The following is a 16,791-nucleotide window of genomic DNA, read 5'->3' as shown; positions in this document are numbered from 1 at the left end:
TAGAAAACAAAAGTAAAATCAGAGAAAACGTAAAATGGTGCTACATAAATTGAGGGTTTTCCAGCAAAATTTATGTAAGCTGCAAAAAACAACTTGGGAAATTTGGGAAAACTAACATTCCCAGGGAAAACTAGGAGTTTTAAATGAAAATGGGCCAAAAGTATGATGTAAAATGTGATAAAACAGACTTAAAATTTGGGAAATGCTTTAATTGAAATTCATTAGAACATGAAGAGACTGCCTAAAATGTAATATCTGGGAAACCATAAAATCAGGGCATGTAAGATTTGAGGTTTGTGTGTGTAAATGAAACCATAGTCTAATGATGGGAAGTCTAATGATATGCATGGTGTTTGTGAAGTTTCTCATTCATCCAGGTCATGGTATATCTATAGAAATAAGTCAACTCAACTGGACTTGCTGTGTTTTTTTTTCCCTTGAAGACATTTCACCAGTCGTCCAACTGGCTTTCTCAATTCAGAATAATTTGTTAATCTTTCTTCGAGAATATATATTCTCTGGAGTGTTGCTCCAATCAGCATAATCTGTTATCATAATCCACAATGATGTCATTAAATTAGGTTTTGATTGTATGGAGCTCTGATGTGTTATTAAACCTTCCAGGGAGAGGTGCCAATACAGCATTGTATGTGGCAGACAATAGATGTCGCACCCCTCCCCACCGCCTCAATTCAGACTCGGTTTTTCACTTTTTACATTTATGGCTTCTTTAACACCTCTTTTGAACCAGTCGCTCTCACAGTCTAGAATCTGGACTTGGCAGTCTTCAAAAGTGTGTCCTATTTCTTTTAGATGTAGGTACACGGCTGAGTTCTGGCCAGAGGAGCTGACTCTTCTGTGCTGCGCCATGCTCTGGTGTAACTGTTGTTTGCTTTCCCCCACATACAAATCAGAGCATTCCTCACTGCACTGCATGTATGGTATCTGATCCCTTGAATAAGAGGGAGATATGGAGAAGGTGAACTATTCTGATTAACAGGAATCACATGAATCATCATTTTAATCCTTTTTAATCCCTCTCTCTTGCCTCAGACCTCTTACTGTAACATTGCGGCTTTAAATTCTCAAAAATCCACTTCTAATGTTCCAGAAGATTAAATATTTAGCATCTTTAACTTCAGCATTCTCTTAATTATGTAACATGAGAACTGTGCAGTTTTGTGGAACTAAATTACAGTTGATTTCTATTAACTTGTGTCTTGCAAAGCAAATAAAAAAACAATCACTTCCTACAGATGTCAGTCCTTTGGTTGCTAGTCATACTCAAGTGAAGAATAGTTGCTGAAAACAATGATTGCTATGGTATTTGAATGTCACTTGGAACTGTGGTGCATTATAGCTTCATAAGCCTCCAATTATAATGGCAGGCAATTTAACTAAAATTGGATATCACTACACTTCTGCAATGGTTCTAAATGTGTAAAATGGTCAGATGAATGTATATTTCATAGGCAATGCCAAGACTATAAGCAGTGGTTGAACTACAGTATAGCAGACTGTAGTGGGTTCTGCTGCATGGTAGTTCCCCTCTCCTGCACCTTCTGGCTGCCACCCACAAATAAATAGGTGGCTGGGCAGAGACTACTGGGTGCATGCCAGGCACCCAGAAGATTTTTGCAGGGTTCCAAACCCGTTCTACCTATACCATAAGGCAACTAACTTTCCTGGTTCCTGCATGCTGTAGCATTGCATTCAACTCTTTCCCACCCCTCCCTGCTATTGAGGAACAGGGATAAACTAATACATTATAGGTTCAGTACAGACCCTGAACCCCACCAATGCACACAAATTTGCTCTAATCTGCAGTGCTCTAATGCTCCAATGCAGGGGCAGGTATTTTAAGAGCCAATTCTCTCCAACAGCAAGGAAAGGAGATTGTTTTGGTTAAGGAACTTCATTTTATAATCTATTTTGTTTTAAAGTAGAACAAACCCCTTCTCCTAAACCCAGGTACCTCCACCAGCCCCACTTTATACTCTGAGCACTTGCAGTAGGATCCTATTCTCAGGTACTTGCTTATAATCACTGGTGGTTGCCTCATATTTTTACCTAACTGGAATTAGGCCACATCCCATTTCGTTTTATTCCATAATTAAAATCTAGTAGTCCAATATATTAAAACCCAAAACATGGTGGTTCAAATAAAAAGGCTGCTAACAAAAAATATGCAAAAGTTTCACCCAAGAGTTCCACAGGACCCTGTACAAAACAAAGAAAAAAAACACACAAACATTTAGCAAGTGCATTTAGTAACCTAGGATCTCTTGTCAATAATTAAGGTGGATAAAGTGCAAAATGATGATTTCTCAGTTATAGCAGAAAAGGTTGTTGCTGTCACTTATTTGCGAGCAGCCAACCATTCTAAATAAAACAAAAGGGTATTATATCCTAGTCCCTGATTCACTATAACACGTATACAAGGTTAAAAGCTTTTACAGAAGGCATTTTTTAATTTACAGACAAATGCTAAACACGCATATACTGTGATTAAATATATATATATATATAAATATAAATATAAATTGATAATGGGTTGAGTGCAGAGGACTCTTGTATTTGTCTATATGTATTTTGTGGTCACAGCCTCATTGCACCCCCGCCTAATGATTTTAAAAACTAGTGGTGAGCACAACTTTCCCTTGTTTGTTATAGTTCTACAAGAGCAGTGACCAGCTCCATGTTGTAGCTCCCACCCCCTCCAACTATAGTCAGGTGATCCCACTGGTGTCTAATAAAAGGGCAGCCAAGTTTGGGAGTTTTACTTTCGAAAGCAGCTAGTAAGTTGCAGGTAAAACGTATTCGTCCCTTTTGATAAAATGTATAATGAAACCATAGAATTCTTAATGAATCAGATGAAAATTGAGCATAGGACTGGCCAGATATGGGATGACTTTGACGTAGTTGGCCAGCTTAAATATATTGCAATATATGGACAAACAATCCCTGTTTTGTTTAAAGGGTAAGGCATTTTTCAGTAGCAGTATGCACAAAATGTCTCTGTCTTAAATATATTGATAATGGGTTGAGTGCAGAGGACTCTTGTATTTGTCTATATATATATATATATATATATATATATATATATATATATATATATATATATATATATATAAATATAGACAGTGAATCCTCGATTTTAATTACCCTGATTTTAAGTTTTCCCGCATTTTACATTTTTCATTTGGGGTCCCACCAATTTATAATGCATTTCAATGGCTGCATTTCCCTGATATTAAGTAATGTTTTCCCATATTTTACATCATAATTTTCTCCTGATGTTCCCAAAAACTGCTTTTTTCCTCTATGAATGTTATTATTTGTGAAATAAAGAGGTTTAAAATACTAACCAAATGTATTTTATATTTTGCCATGGTTCTGCTTTATCTCAAAGTACTTTATCTCAAAGTAAAACAGACAGAAATTTTCTCTGGGGCTTCAGACCCACTTGGCCCTTAAATTCTCACAGAAATGCATTTATTAAAAATGAACACGTGTCTTGCATGTGTTGTGCATTTGCCTAGCAAATGTGCCATTTGCTAGATATTTTTAGTGAATACAGTAGTCAGGGAATTGCAATTCTATAGTAGCAGCAGAACTACATTATATACAGCAATGATTAACTGTACAGTGCACTGCCCAGTCTCTTGCCCAGCTCCTTACTATTGCTCTTGTATAAATATATACATTAGAGGGAATATACACAGTTCTGCATCAGATAGCTCCTGAGCTCTTGTACACAACACGTGTATATGCTATATAACTTGCTGAACAAGTGACTGCCATTGACCACATATGGAGGGAATGCTCTCTCTCTTTAAATCCACTAATCCTCACATCAGTGCTTCACCATACATTAATCTCTAACTGCCCCTAGAATAATTACATAGTTACATAGTTAAATCGGGTTGATAAAAGACAAAGTCAATCAAGTTCAACCCCTCCAAATGAAAACCCAGCATCCTTGCACACACCCCTCCATACTTTCACAAAAATTATATATACCCATATCTATACTAACTTTTATACCGGTTATATAATTAAATCAAAGATGAGCATTTTGCTCTTGTCCAGGGATAATAGAGTTGTAGTTCTATTATAGAACTAGAACTGCCAGCATTCCCAGACAACAAGATTGTGCTATAGTTCAGCAACTGCTGGATATTGACAGGGTGAATACTATTCTTCTATATACAGAATCTATGAATGTATGGCACATGGACTAGGTGCAAGAGTCAGACAGGGACTTTTCCCACATAAAGAAGAAGATGCACCAGGTCATTCCTAGCCATGTTTACTAAGGGTTAAACAGTTGCTGATCACTCACACATAGATGCCGGCTGTTTGTGTTCAGTAATCCCTATGATCATTAGGAAGCTTCTACAGTTAATCCTGCTGCCCTGCAAAGACACCCACACATGCTCCACAGCTCCAGATGTTTATTATCCACGTGAACCATTAAAATCATTTACAAATATTCTTTTCTATCCCTTGCTACAAAATAGTGACAACCCACTCCCAATAGATTGTATAATCCCTATTTAATGCCTCTGTAGGAATATTCTGTACATCTGTACTGACAATATAAATTTCTGAGAATGCTGCTAACTGGTGAACAATTGGTAGGGGTAGACTAGGCACAATGTTCATAGCCCTTTAGTTCCTGATGTGTTTATATTGGAGTTGTGGTTGGGAAACAGTGTTGGACTGGACCGACCAGAAACCGGGAAAAAACCCGGTGGGCCCTGACCCTTAATGGGCCCCCGCCGGGCCAGACCCCTCTCCCGACCAGTTTGTTTAAAAATAAAAAAAGATTTCCTTAGGCGCCGCTCTGCGCCATCTGCGCACAGCGACATTCATACAGAGCCCTGAGAGGCACCTTTCAAGCAGAAGCGTCTACCCAGGTGCGCAGAGCAGATCATGGTAGGGGAAAGTAAGAAATAATTCAGTATATTAGAGTCTTGAACAAGCAGCACAAATGATTTTTTTGGGTGGGCAGAGTTGGGGAAGCTATTTGGAAAGAAGCTAAAACCAAACTATATTCCGCTGATATGGGTATTGGACCTATTATCCAGAATGGTCGGGACCTGGGGTTTTCTGGATAATGGGTCTTTCCATAATTTGGATCTTAATACCTTAAGTCGACTCGAAAATCATTTAAACATGAAATAACCCATATAGGCTTTAAATAAGGTTTTGCTTTCAATAAGGATTAATTATACCTTAGTTTGGATCAAGTACAAGGTATTGTTTTTTTATTATTACAGAGAAAAGGGAAAACATTTTTTAAAAAATGGATTATTTGGATAAACTGGAGACCATAGTTTGGAGCATTTTGGATAACGGATTTCTGATACCTGTATAATGACTCAACTGCAATCTGCTGCTTTTTGCATGTTACTCTGTTTGGCTTATTAACGCATACAGAAAAGACTAAGGTGATTAACCTAAAAGCGTTGGAATGTGCGAAGGACAAGATAAACTGGAGACCATGGGAGACAGCATTTCCATAATTTGGAGCATTTTGGATAGTGGATTTCTGTATAACGGATCTCATACGCATACTGAAAAGACTAAGGTGATTAACCTAAAAGCGTTGGAATGTGCCAAGGACAAGATAAACTAGAGACCATGGGAGACAGCATTTCCATAATTTGGAGCATTTTGGATAACGGATTTCTGTATAATGGATCTCATACCTGTATAATGACTCAACTGCAATCTGCTGCTTTTTGCATGTTACTCTGTTTGGCTGATTAACGCATACAGAAAAAAATAAGGTGATTAACCTAAAAGCGTTGGAATGTGCCAAGGACAAGATCATTCTACAGCATAATCTCTGTAAGGCCCTACGACTGTAACAGGGACATTTGGGCTATTTAAAAAGCTGCCATCATAACAGGCTTTTGATGAGATCTAGAAATTCTAAAAATCTGCTCACCTGCCAAGTCCTCACATAAACAGGCTGTGGGTGTAGCTGCTGTTCAGTTTGAATTTGCACGTATGCAAGGTATGAGGTTAGGATACATTTGTTGAATTTCAATTTCGACCAACACAACTATTATCTGGACTGTAAATCAGAGTTGAACAGTGGATTCCTACCAGGATATATAAAAATACACATTCCAAAAAATCTCTCTTGCCTGACAATAAGGATCATTTACAATCACAGTGTAGTACGCAAAGTGCAATTCTTAGGCGATTCCCCATTTTTTTTACCAAAAATGCAGCATTTTTTCATATTTACTGTGTAATTGTGGCTGTGAAAGTAAGTTATATAATATGTATTAGAATTACACATGCGTGTTTTGACAATTGTACACAATTGTGCTGAAAATTACAGTCAAGATATGATTATTTTTGTAGCTCTGTGTCAATATAAGGTCTGCTCATGATTCTTTATGTGCAAGTACACTGCAACTATTGACACAGCCTGCTGTGGAAACTCTGGTGCTACTGCCACCTCCAAGGTGCTGTGCCTCAAGTCAGGGACGATCCCAACCCCTCTACCACCCTTAGGCGGCTTGCTGGCGCCAGAGGGGTCCACGATGCTAATGCAGAGAATTGCAGTTGCACCTCAAGTGCGTCCCTGGATGTGGACCTAATTTGTTAGAGCGTTGTTTTACTGTGCTGTTCAATAAACTATTACATAGTTAAATCATAGTTAAATTGGGTTGAAAAAAGACAAAGTCCATCAAGTTCAACCCCTCCAAATGAAAACCCAGCAAACATACACACACCCCTCACTACTTTTAATTAAATTCTATATACCCATATCTATACTAACTATAGAGTTTAGTATCACAATAGCCTTTGATATTATGTCTGTCCAAGAAATCACCCCAAGCCATTCTTAAAGGCATTAAGTGAATCAGCCATCACAACATCACCCGGCAGTGCATTCCACAACCTCACTGTCCTGACTGTGAAGAACCCCCTACATTGCTTCAAATGAAAGTTCTTTTCTTCTAGTCTAAAGGGGTGGCCTCTGATACGGTGATCCACTTTATGGGTAAAAAGGTCCCCTGCTATTTGTCTATAATGTCCTCTAATGTACTTGTAAAGTGTAATCATGTCCCCTCGCAAGCGCCTTTTTTCCAGAGAAAACAACCCCAACCTTGACAGTCTACCCTCATAATTAAAGTCTTCCATCCCTCTAACCAGTTTAGTTGCACGTCTCTGCACTCTCTCCAGCTCATTTATATCCCTCTTAAGGACTGGAGCCCAAAACTGCACTGCATACTCCAGATGAGGCCTTACCAGGGACTGAGAGCAGTATTTGAGGAAATAGTGCATATATTTAACTCTATTGCAACAATAACACTAAAATAATTCATTTCAATTGGCAGGACATGAGTGTAAGTGAATTGTAGTATTTAAAACATCAAGACAGACAATCATAGTATATAAATCAATGACATCAATCAGCAGATTAACAACATGTCAGATGCTAACAGTTAAACTTCCTAAGGGTAAGGGCACATGGGGAGATTCGGGGAGATTTAGTCACCTGGCGAATAATCGCCTCTTCTTCTGGGCGACAATCTCCCCAATCTGCCTTCCCCTACCATTTCCACATCTATAAGGAGAAATCGCCAGCGGGATGGCACTCGCTGCTCTTCGTTTTCTGAAGTCGCCCGAAGTTTCCTCATGAGGCAACTTCAGGCGATTTTGGAAAACGAAGTCCCCGAATCTCCCCATGTGCCCTTACCCTAATGTTGTCCTTGCCCTGCTGTTCAAACAAGCAGCAGAAACTTTGACGAGTTATAAACTTTAAACAAAATAGTTCTTAATATAATTTTGTGCAAGTTATAAACTTTATACAAGTGGTTGTTAGACAATATTGGTTCAAGGCCCCACAGGGGATAAAACATTTGTTTCCCGATATAACTATCATTGCTGTCACTCATAGGTCCAGACTCTAGGAAAGCAAAACCCCTTCATTCTAATTCTGTACCCAAACTGGCCTTTAGAATGGCTTCCACAATCTAGGAGAGCAAACCACACACTCACCTTTAGGATGAACTCCCTTTGTCCCTACTTTAGGCAGCCCCACAGTAAGGGAACCCCTGCTGATAAAAACAAATGTCTGGTTGCAAGGGTTACTACACTGCTGCAAAGTTTAGGAATTGTCATTTATGTCTTCAGCGTGTGCACTTCCTTATACTTTTAAAGGCTGGCCTTATTCTTCTTCTGATTCATTCTGTGCTCAGGTGAGCTGCAGACTTTCATGCTTAATAATTTAAAATTGACTTAACTGATCCCAAGCTGCCAAAACGGTGTGATTTTTACATGACCCCAAACGTTTCTGATCGTCATGCTTTTTTGCATATCTTTCTTACCTCCAAAGGCAGGTCTCATAGTGAAATCATGTTCATCCACACGGAGAAGCTGATCATTTTTATTCTTTCGAATTTTGGTGATATCGTGATTCTTCTTATATACATGACTAGGAAAATAAAAATAGGTTCATTGATACTGGGTGCAATAAAGTAATTCATTTGTCCTAATGTGAGGTTAATTTTATCAGGACCAGAGATAAAAGAGAAGAGCCCTGGCCAGGAAGGCATGTGCACCGATGTTTAGAATAACAGCAGGTAAAACAGACATGTACCTACCTAGCCTCTTCTTGCTCCAGGGCAATGTATAAAAAGAAAAAGGAGTCTGTACATGTTAAATGCAAATGTGGGGTATTTAAGGAGCATTGTGGCTCAAACATTTCAGGACTAGTTTATTTCTATTCTATATTTGCACTTTGCACACTGTAGCCAAGTAAATGAGAAAAAGTTTCCTATACGAATCCCACCCTGTGAAGCTGCTGCTGCCCTATGTATGAGCCCACGGGTGCCTGTATTTGTTGGACAAACATTAGGTTCTGTCCCTACGTATTGACATAGCAAACTCAGAGACAAGAGGTTTGTAGCAAGATGCCCATAGGCTCTTGTTTAACGTTTCATGCTGAGTCCCCTCCTATATTAGATCCCTAAGACCCCTGAGGCAACTTATTGTTAAATATTCCTGTAGTGATGTCCCTAAACTGAGCAGACATAAGTAGCAAGCTTAGCACAAACAATTGCACATGCTCAATTATACATTTTATCTAGGGTGGCAATATGTACACAGGGACTCTAAAATTCTTGATCAAATACCCCACAAGGGTCCCAAGAAAAGGAAAAATCAGCATGCTACTGGGAGTGCAGTCAGTATCACAAACATAACTGTATTTGTTGTATCTGTTTCAGAGCATTGAAACCAAAGCGGACAGGTGGCAAAATTAATCTCCTTGCAGCAGGAACATTATGAAACGAGGGGATCTCATATACATTAAATCGTTTATGGTATAAAAAGCAAAGCTTTTTAATTCTGAAGACATATCTGGTGGTAAACAAGCATATAAAAAATATAGATAGTATATTTTATTTATATATAATTTAACATGTATCCTGTCTTTACTAGCCTTTATCTATGCAACCCTGCAGATTGTGATTCTGATTAGAACTCTGAAGCTAAAGGGTGCTAGGTGCCTATTTAGATGGGTGAAACATAAGGTGCTGGTTTTAAAAATTTGAAAATTGCCATGGAGCTTCTTTCTAAGTCATGAATGTAATGTACAGTGACCAGGAAAGAGGAAGAGGCAAGGGTTAAATGCAGAAATTTGGTCTAAATCTTCCCCTAACGCCCTGTACTGCAGTACTGGAACTTAAATCTTTGAGTCATGTTTTCAGAGTATGGAAGCTGTACAGAGCCCTTGATGCAAAGTGAAGCCTTCTGAAGTCAGAAGGTATTTACTTGTCTCATGCCATACACACTGCCTAAATACCAAAAATGAAAGATTCAATTCTCACATAAGGCATCATGGGTGACATACAAATCACTCATTTATGTCCCAGTTACAGCCATAAATCCAAACTTGCAGACAGCCTGTTTCAATCTTGTTAGATCTCATGAGTGCAAGACATTGGAACATGGTTTCTGAGGGGTAGGACTTGTAGAGTAGCTAAATATAAAACCAAAACTGGTTAGGGTACAGAGCCCTTGATAGAAGAGACTCCAGAAACATAAAGGCAGGTTGTGTTCCAATGCATTGGCCTAATGTGTGTGTTGTGTGAATGTGATAGGGCAAAAACTCTTTAAAACACTATGTAAAAGTGTCACAAAGTATAATGGACATTCCAATAACTCTATAAAGTCTTGTGGCAAGTAAACATATACACCAAGCATATCCATGAAATATCAGCAATAAATAACTACATAAAATTATTTCAATGCATACATCCAAACATTGTAATAGAAATGTACCTGAACTGGTATTTATTTAAAGTAATGGCTTAATTTACTATGTTATTGCTCACATTTAGTTTTTCTCATTTTCAAATAATGTATTACAGTAATAAAACTGCAACCATGAATAAAAATAATAAAATAGCCTCCCAGCTGCTCCCCGATGAGTCAAGTGCCATCATCCTCATTAAGCTAGGGAAGCAAAGAATGCTGGGAGTTGGAGAGTAATTCACAACAGCTTGAGGGTGACAAATGTGACATCCTTGACCTGAAAATTATGCTGTGATTTTAGCTCCAAGTCCCTAGAAAATGAGAGCTTTATATTTACAACTACATTCTTCCTCAAAACAAATGTATCCAAAGGCAAACATTGGAGAAGCGAGTGAACATACAAAGGGAAATGCTGTAACTACTTGAGGCTAGTACAGTATATTCTGCATTAGGTTCTGCTGAGGTGCGGTAACAAACTATCTGTCTTAATAAACCTTTTTATTTGAACCTGTAAAATAACTTTTATTATGTTATAGAATGGCTAATTCTAAGCAACTTTTGAACAGACCTTCATTTTTTTCTTTTATATCGTTTTTGAATTATTTGCCTTTTTCTACTGACTTTTTCCTGCTTTCAAATGGGGGTCACTGACCCCATCTAAAAAACGGAATGTTCTGTAAGGGTACAAATGTATTGTTATTTCTACTTTTTATTACTTGTTTTTGTATTCAGGCCCTCTCATAGTCATATTCCAGTCTCCTATTCAAATCAATGCAAGTTGCTAGTGTAATTGGGACCACAGCAACCAGATGAAATTGCAAACTAAAGAGCTGCTGCATAAAAAGCTAAATAATGCAAAAAAACACAGATAATAAAAGATGGAAACCAACTGCAAACCGTCTCAGAATCTCACTCTATACATCATACTAAGTTAATTTAAAGGTGAACAAACCATTTAAATGCTAGGATAAAAAGTCAGTAATTACCGTATACTGGTATTTTTAAATGTAACATATATTCCATACATACATACATTTCAATCGAAAAAAATCCAAAAACCTCTAAAACTCAGAATTGATCTAACGTGGTCCAATCAGATCAGCACAGCTCACTTCTATAAGACCTTGTGTAAGGAGACAAATGGGAGCACTCCGCCTCTCTCATCTGCCCGAGTGAGATTGTATTGTCTTCTATAAGTCGTCAACTTTTACTTGGCAACATTTTAGATTATTTTACTAAATAAACTCAAATTTTTAGAAACATCAGAAAATCTATTTTTTTTTTTTGAAAAATTGGAAAGATCTTAGTTTGATTAGTTTTGATAAATGGGCACCTTAGTATAGTGTAGAGAGTCTACAATTAAAAGAATGGATCTTATTTTAGCCTCCAGCTATTCTCTCATGTGATCCTACCTTCTCCTGCTTTACTATTTTGTCTGGCTCCCAATTACTGGTTGTGGAGCAGCCCCTAGTGCTGCTCTACAACCAGTAATTGGGAACCAGACAAAAAAGGAATGCACCATAGTGAAAAGCCAGACATGATAAACTGTTAGACCTATTCTATCTGTCTTCAAGGTCCACATATTCTCCCACGTACTTACAGTATATCTAATAGTCCACATTTTCGTCTTGCAGTCTTGTGAACTCATAGGGTATTTAAACATATTATATCTCAGTCATGCCTAATAAAAACTGTTTGCATGTTCTTTTGTATTTGAGTTTGAAGGGAACAGTAGATGTAAAATTAGTGGCATATTTTTATTTGATCCATAGTAAACAAATTCAGGAAACACAAGAGATCTTAATCATGCAAACAATGCCAGAAAATGCAAGCAAGATTAAATTCCCTCTTGTGTTTTTGGACATTGTTGCGGGAACTACAGCGAAAATTGAAAATTAATATACGCTTCAACAAACTAAAATAAGAAACTTTTTAAATACAATCAATTAAAAATTCTGTATCATTTCTGAAATAATCAAGATTATCTTCACTATCCCTCTCTCAGCATCTGTTTCTCTTCATTCTCTCTTCTTGCAGCAGTTGGGTGTCAGATATTCATTGACAGTTAGATCCAATATATCTTATGGGGGGGGGGGCTTCCTTACCTAGCAGATGAATTAGAGCTCACTCAAATAACTGATTCCAGTACAAACAAAAACTAACAAAATAACTGCCTTTTGCACAAATTCTGCATGTAGAGAGACAGGATTTCTGGTGATTTAGAGTTTTTTTTATAATTTTTAATTGATTATATTAAGAAAGTTTCTTATTTCAGTGTGAAGAAGCTTATATTAAATTTTCATTTTCACGATAGTCCCCCTTTAAATATGCCTCCAAATTTACACATCTATTGTTCTGTGCAGTCAGTTTGCGCACATCTATAAGAACCACCTACAGTGGCATAACTAGATATTACTGGGCCCCACTGCAAATCATTTTTCAGGCCCCCAATATGTCTAGAAGTTTCATGTTTTACAAATATTTATTGAAATTATATACAGTATGTATTATGGCCTCATGGGGCCCCTATAGCTCCTGGGCCCCCCCTAGTTATACCCCATACTCCCTAATTGATCCAGTTGGGGAATAATATGCAGGCAAGATGTGCTTGAACTGAACATACTGTATATACTGTATGTGTCTCAAGAAACCACTCTCTGACAGGGGGTTGTGGGAGCACTCTAAAGGCTTTCAAGTATATATATAAGTATAATAAATGCTATTGCATATGTACCCAAAACAGGGGTTATTTTGTTACAAAGTTATGATCATAAAATTGATAAGCCACCATACCACGTCAAGGTAAACCCCGAATGGCGGTTCCTAACTTGTTTTATTTTTTATGTGCATTCTAGCATTACCTGTAATCAATGTCCGTTGAACGCTGTTTTTTCACTGAGGGCTAAATCCTCCCCAGCCAGCAATCAGGCTTTTAAAGGGGAGATAATACAATTTTAAAAGCATAGGATCACTGTTTTGAGAACAGCAAAAGGAAGGTCCCCTCTGGCGGCAAAATGACCAGGATTGCCCCTGGATACACAGCTTGTAATAAAGGGTTGTAAAGGAAAAGGCATCAAAAAGAATTCACTACAATATTCCATCTAGAACTCATTCACATACTAACGATGTATTTAGAAAGTCATTCACTGAGCCACACTCCGTACCACTTCGCCACTAGTAAATTAGTTACGCTAATTCACTAAAATGCAAAGTTGCGTCTCAGCAGCCAGACACTGGCGAATTTTTTCTAGCGTTACTTTGGCCGGATGAGCAGTTCAGGGTGAATTTTCAATGTCGTTCATTTATGCCTAGCGAAACTTTGCGAGCACTCTTACGCTTAGGTTCATTTGAATAGGGCGGGAAGTCGTATGGAAGTCTTAATAGTAATGTTGGTGCAAATGCTTGAAGTGGCCACTTTTTCAATCACATGATGTCCAATGAGCCATAATAAAGACAGAAGAGATCCTCTAATGCCCCAGACATGAGCCCACACTAAAATAAACGTGGCATGCCACTCAAATTAGTTAAAAAAAACTTCACACACAAATCCCACTTTAAAAATGTAAAAGTCGCCAGCATTTTTTTACAACTTTAATGCATTTCTGGCAAACAGGACATGATGTCACAAACATAAGATTGAGGAGGATGTAGCTTTGATTTATCAGTTTGCCTGGTTTGATGTTGCGAAGTAAACTCTCGCGAAAGAGGTAATGTCTAAATTTTTAGTCGCCTCGCAATAGGATGTGAACGAACGCTAGCGACGGTCTCGTTCGCTAGCGAATTGTCCTCTATGTCTGTTAGTGAATTGGAGATGTTCCTGCGAATGGGATTTCTGCCGAAATTTTCGATAACGTCTGCCACTTCACCCTTTAGTGAATCTGCCCCATTGCCTCTCTCTTTTTTTCTTTCTAACAACAAATAAGCAGGTACAGCCATGTATTTGTGTCAACAGTGACATCTCAGGTTTTCCCAAATAACCTTTAGTTTTTATTCAGAACAATGTCGTGAACATGAAATGAAATAAAGGTATAGGTTCTGTTATCCGGAGAAATGCTCATAATCACAGAAAGGCCATCTCCCATAGACTCCATTATCATCAAATAATTCAGATGCTAAAAAAATATTTCCTTTTTCCTTGTAGTGATGGTAGTACCTTGTACTTCTTCCCAACTAAGATATAGTATATCCTTATTGGATGCAAAACAATCCTATTGGGTTTAATCAATGTTTAATTGATGTTTTAGTAGACTTAAGGTATGGAGATCCAAATTAGAGAAAGATCCCTTATCCGAAAACCCCCCAGATCCCAAGCATTCTGGATAACAGGTCCCATACCTATATAAGGTGATTGCCTTTTTAAAGCTAGCTTGTATGATTTAATTGAATGCCGTTTGAAGGAAATGATAAAGAAACACATAAATATACATGCTGCCATAAACACACTCACACGTGCAAAATGAGAGTGGAAACAGGCTGCTGTCCAAATGCATCAAATCTGCAATGTATTCCAGCTCTCATTTTGCTGTCACTCTTATCTGTGTATACTAGCAGATAGAAAGATATGAAACAAACATAAGATTCTAACAACCCTCATAACTGTAATACATGTTTAACAGCACAAAACAGTTGGCTGCACTAATAAGAAAAACTGGTTGGGTGTAGAGATAGATAGATAGACAGACAGACAGACAGATATATAGATAGATAAGATAATAGAGAGAAATAGTTAATTGATGATAGAGAGAGATAATAGATGGATGATAAATAAAGAGATATATAGGTGCCACTTAATTCTGTCAGGGTTTTGGGAGCTGCAGTTCAAGTCAAGATTAGTGTGGAAATGAAAAGCTGTGCACAGTAAAATCTGCAAATGATCCATTTAAGACCCCTGTCTTTGAACATAATTGATCCTCAAACAACCAGCGGTGCGTGTGGATCAGAGAATGATAATACTGATTTACTAGACTATATTCCGCTTAGTATAAAGTTCTTGGTTAACAGCTAGAGCAGCAGGTAAGCAAGAGAGCTAAGCACATGCTAGGTGTGATAGAACTTACCTGGCCTGCTTCTGCTGCACCTCCAGCTGTCCTGCCCATCTCCTCTTCCTGTGCCTTTTACCCTCTGTTGCAAGAATGAGACAGAAAATCAACCCCAGGAGCAGGAAAGAATAAGGTATTCTGAGCATAGTGACAAGAAACGGATCTGCTCTGCTGTATCTTCCAGCGGTGACAGTCCTCACTGGTGCACTCATTGAATCAGCTGTTTGTCACAGGCAGCAAACTAGCCACATGCATCACTGGGTGGATTGTGCCCCTGCTCCCAATTATTTCCAATGAGAGTTCAACCCTCGTGTGATACTCACTGGCCTTAACTGAGGGGGACGTGAATTTGGCTGCTACCTACAATACATCCCCCTGGGGTCTTTGAGATTTCACTAAACCCTTTATATAATAGGCATTTGGTCCACAACACTATTACAGACACTGGATATTTCATCAGAGCACTAATCTGGCTCGGATTTTTCTGTTACTGACTGGAATCTCTTGCAGGATCTCTCACGTGACATTCCAAGATGTTTAATTCAGTCGGACCTTGGTTTCACTGCTTCATTGTATTTACTCACTAGAGAAGTTAAATGTACATTTAAGGGTAGGGACACACTGGGCGATTTGGGGAGATTTAGTCGCCCGGCGACTAATCGCCGCGACTTTCCACAACCAATCTTCCCCGAATGCCTCCCCTCGCTCTGCTCCTGGCTAAAATGAAAAATCGCCTGCGCTAATCACACGCGGCGATTCGTTTTCCGAAGTCGCCCGAAGTTTCCTCGTGAGGCAACTTCGGGCGATTTCGAAAAACGAATCGCCGTGTGTGATTAGCGCCGGCGACTTTTCATTTTATCCAGGCGCAGAGTGAGGGGAGGCATTCGGGGAGAAAAGTCGCTGCGATTAGTCGCCAGGCGACTAAATCTCCCCAAATCGCCCAGTGTGTCCCTACCCTAAAGGGAGATTTATCAAAATGTGAGAATAGAACTCACTACAGAAAAACTCACTCACTTTCTATTCATTTCTAAGGGATTTTTAGAATCGTATTTATCAAATGGTGAACTCCACTGTATTGTCAACTATAATTCTAAAAATCCCATAGGAATAAATAGAAAGCGAGTGAGTTTTTCGGTGGTGAGCTCTAATCTCACATTTTGATAAATCTGCCCCTTAATAAACACAAAAATATAATTTTTAAAAAATGTCATCATGGATAAGCATAAGATTGCTTAACAAAAACACAGATTACATAATAGCAATAATGCAGTGATTTAGGTAAATGTGCCCCTGTATTGCAAAATATAAGGATATTTTGAAGTGACTAATAAATTAGTGTACATGAAGCCATAGGTAATGCAATCTCTAGGGGGCAGATTTATCATGGGTCAAATTTTGAGTTTTTAAAAACTCCCATAAACTCGATATTCAAAAAAAAAAAGACCAATCGAAATGTTTAAAT

The 16,791-nt window shown here is 38.2% G+C and overlaps 1 protein-coding gene across 1 annotated transcript in view; it reads right to left on the bottom strand.

Moving 5' to 3' along the window:
• The window catches only part of gabrr2.S (gamma-aminobutyric acid (GABA) A receptor, rho 2 S homeolog), a 43,948-nt gene extending 28,052 nt beyond the window's left edge, over positions 1-15,896 (bottom strand). Inside the window, exons 1-2 of the mRNA XM_018265445.2 lie at positions 15,348-15,896; positions 8,361-8,467 (exon numbers count right to left, since the gene is read on the bottom strand). Coding sequence (XP_018120934.1) covers positions 8,361-8,467; positions 15,348-15,541 — 301 coding nt within the window. The 5' untranslated portion in view covers positions 15,542-15,896. The remainder of the gene's footprint in view (positions 1-8,360; positions 8,468-15,347) is intronic.
• Positions 15,897-16,791: the final 895 nt, after the last annotated feature.

Source organism: Xenopus laevis, chromosome 5S (assembly GCF_017654675.1).
Source record: "Xenopus laevis strain J_2021 chromosome 5S, Xenopus_laevis_v10.1, whole genome shotgun sequence".
NCBI lineage: Eukaryota > Metazoa > Chordata > Amphibia > Anura > Pipidae > Xenopus > Xenopus laevis.
Note: the sequence above shows the minus strand (reverse complement) of the source record. Positions and strands in the feature narration are given on the sequence as shown.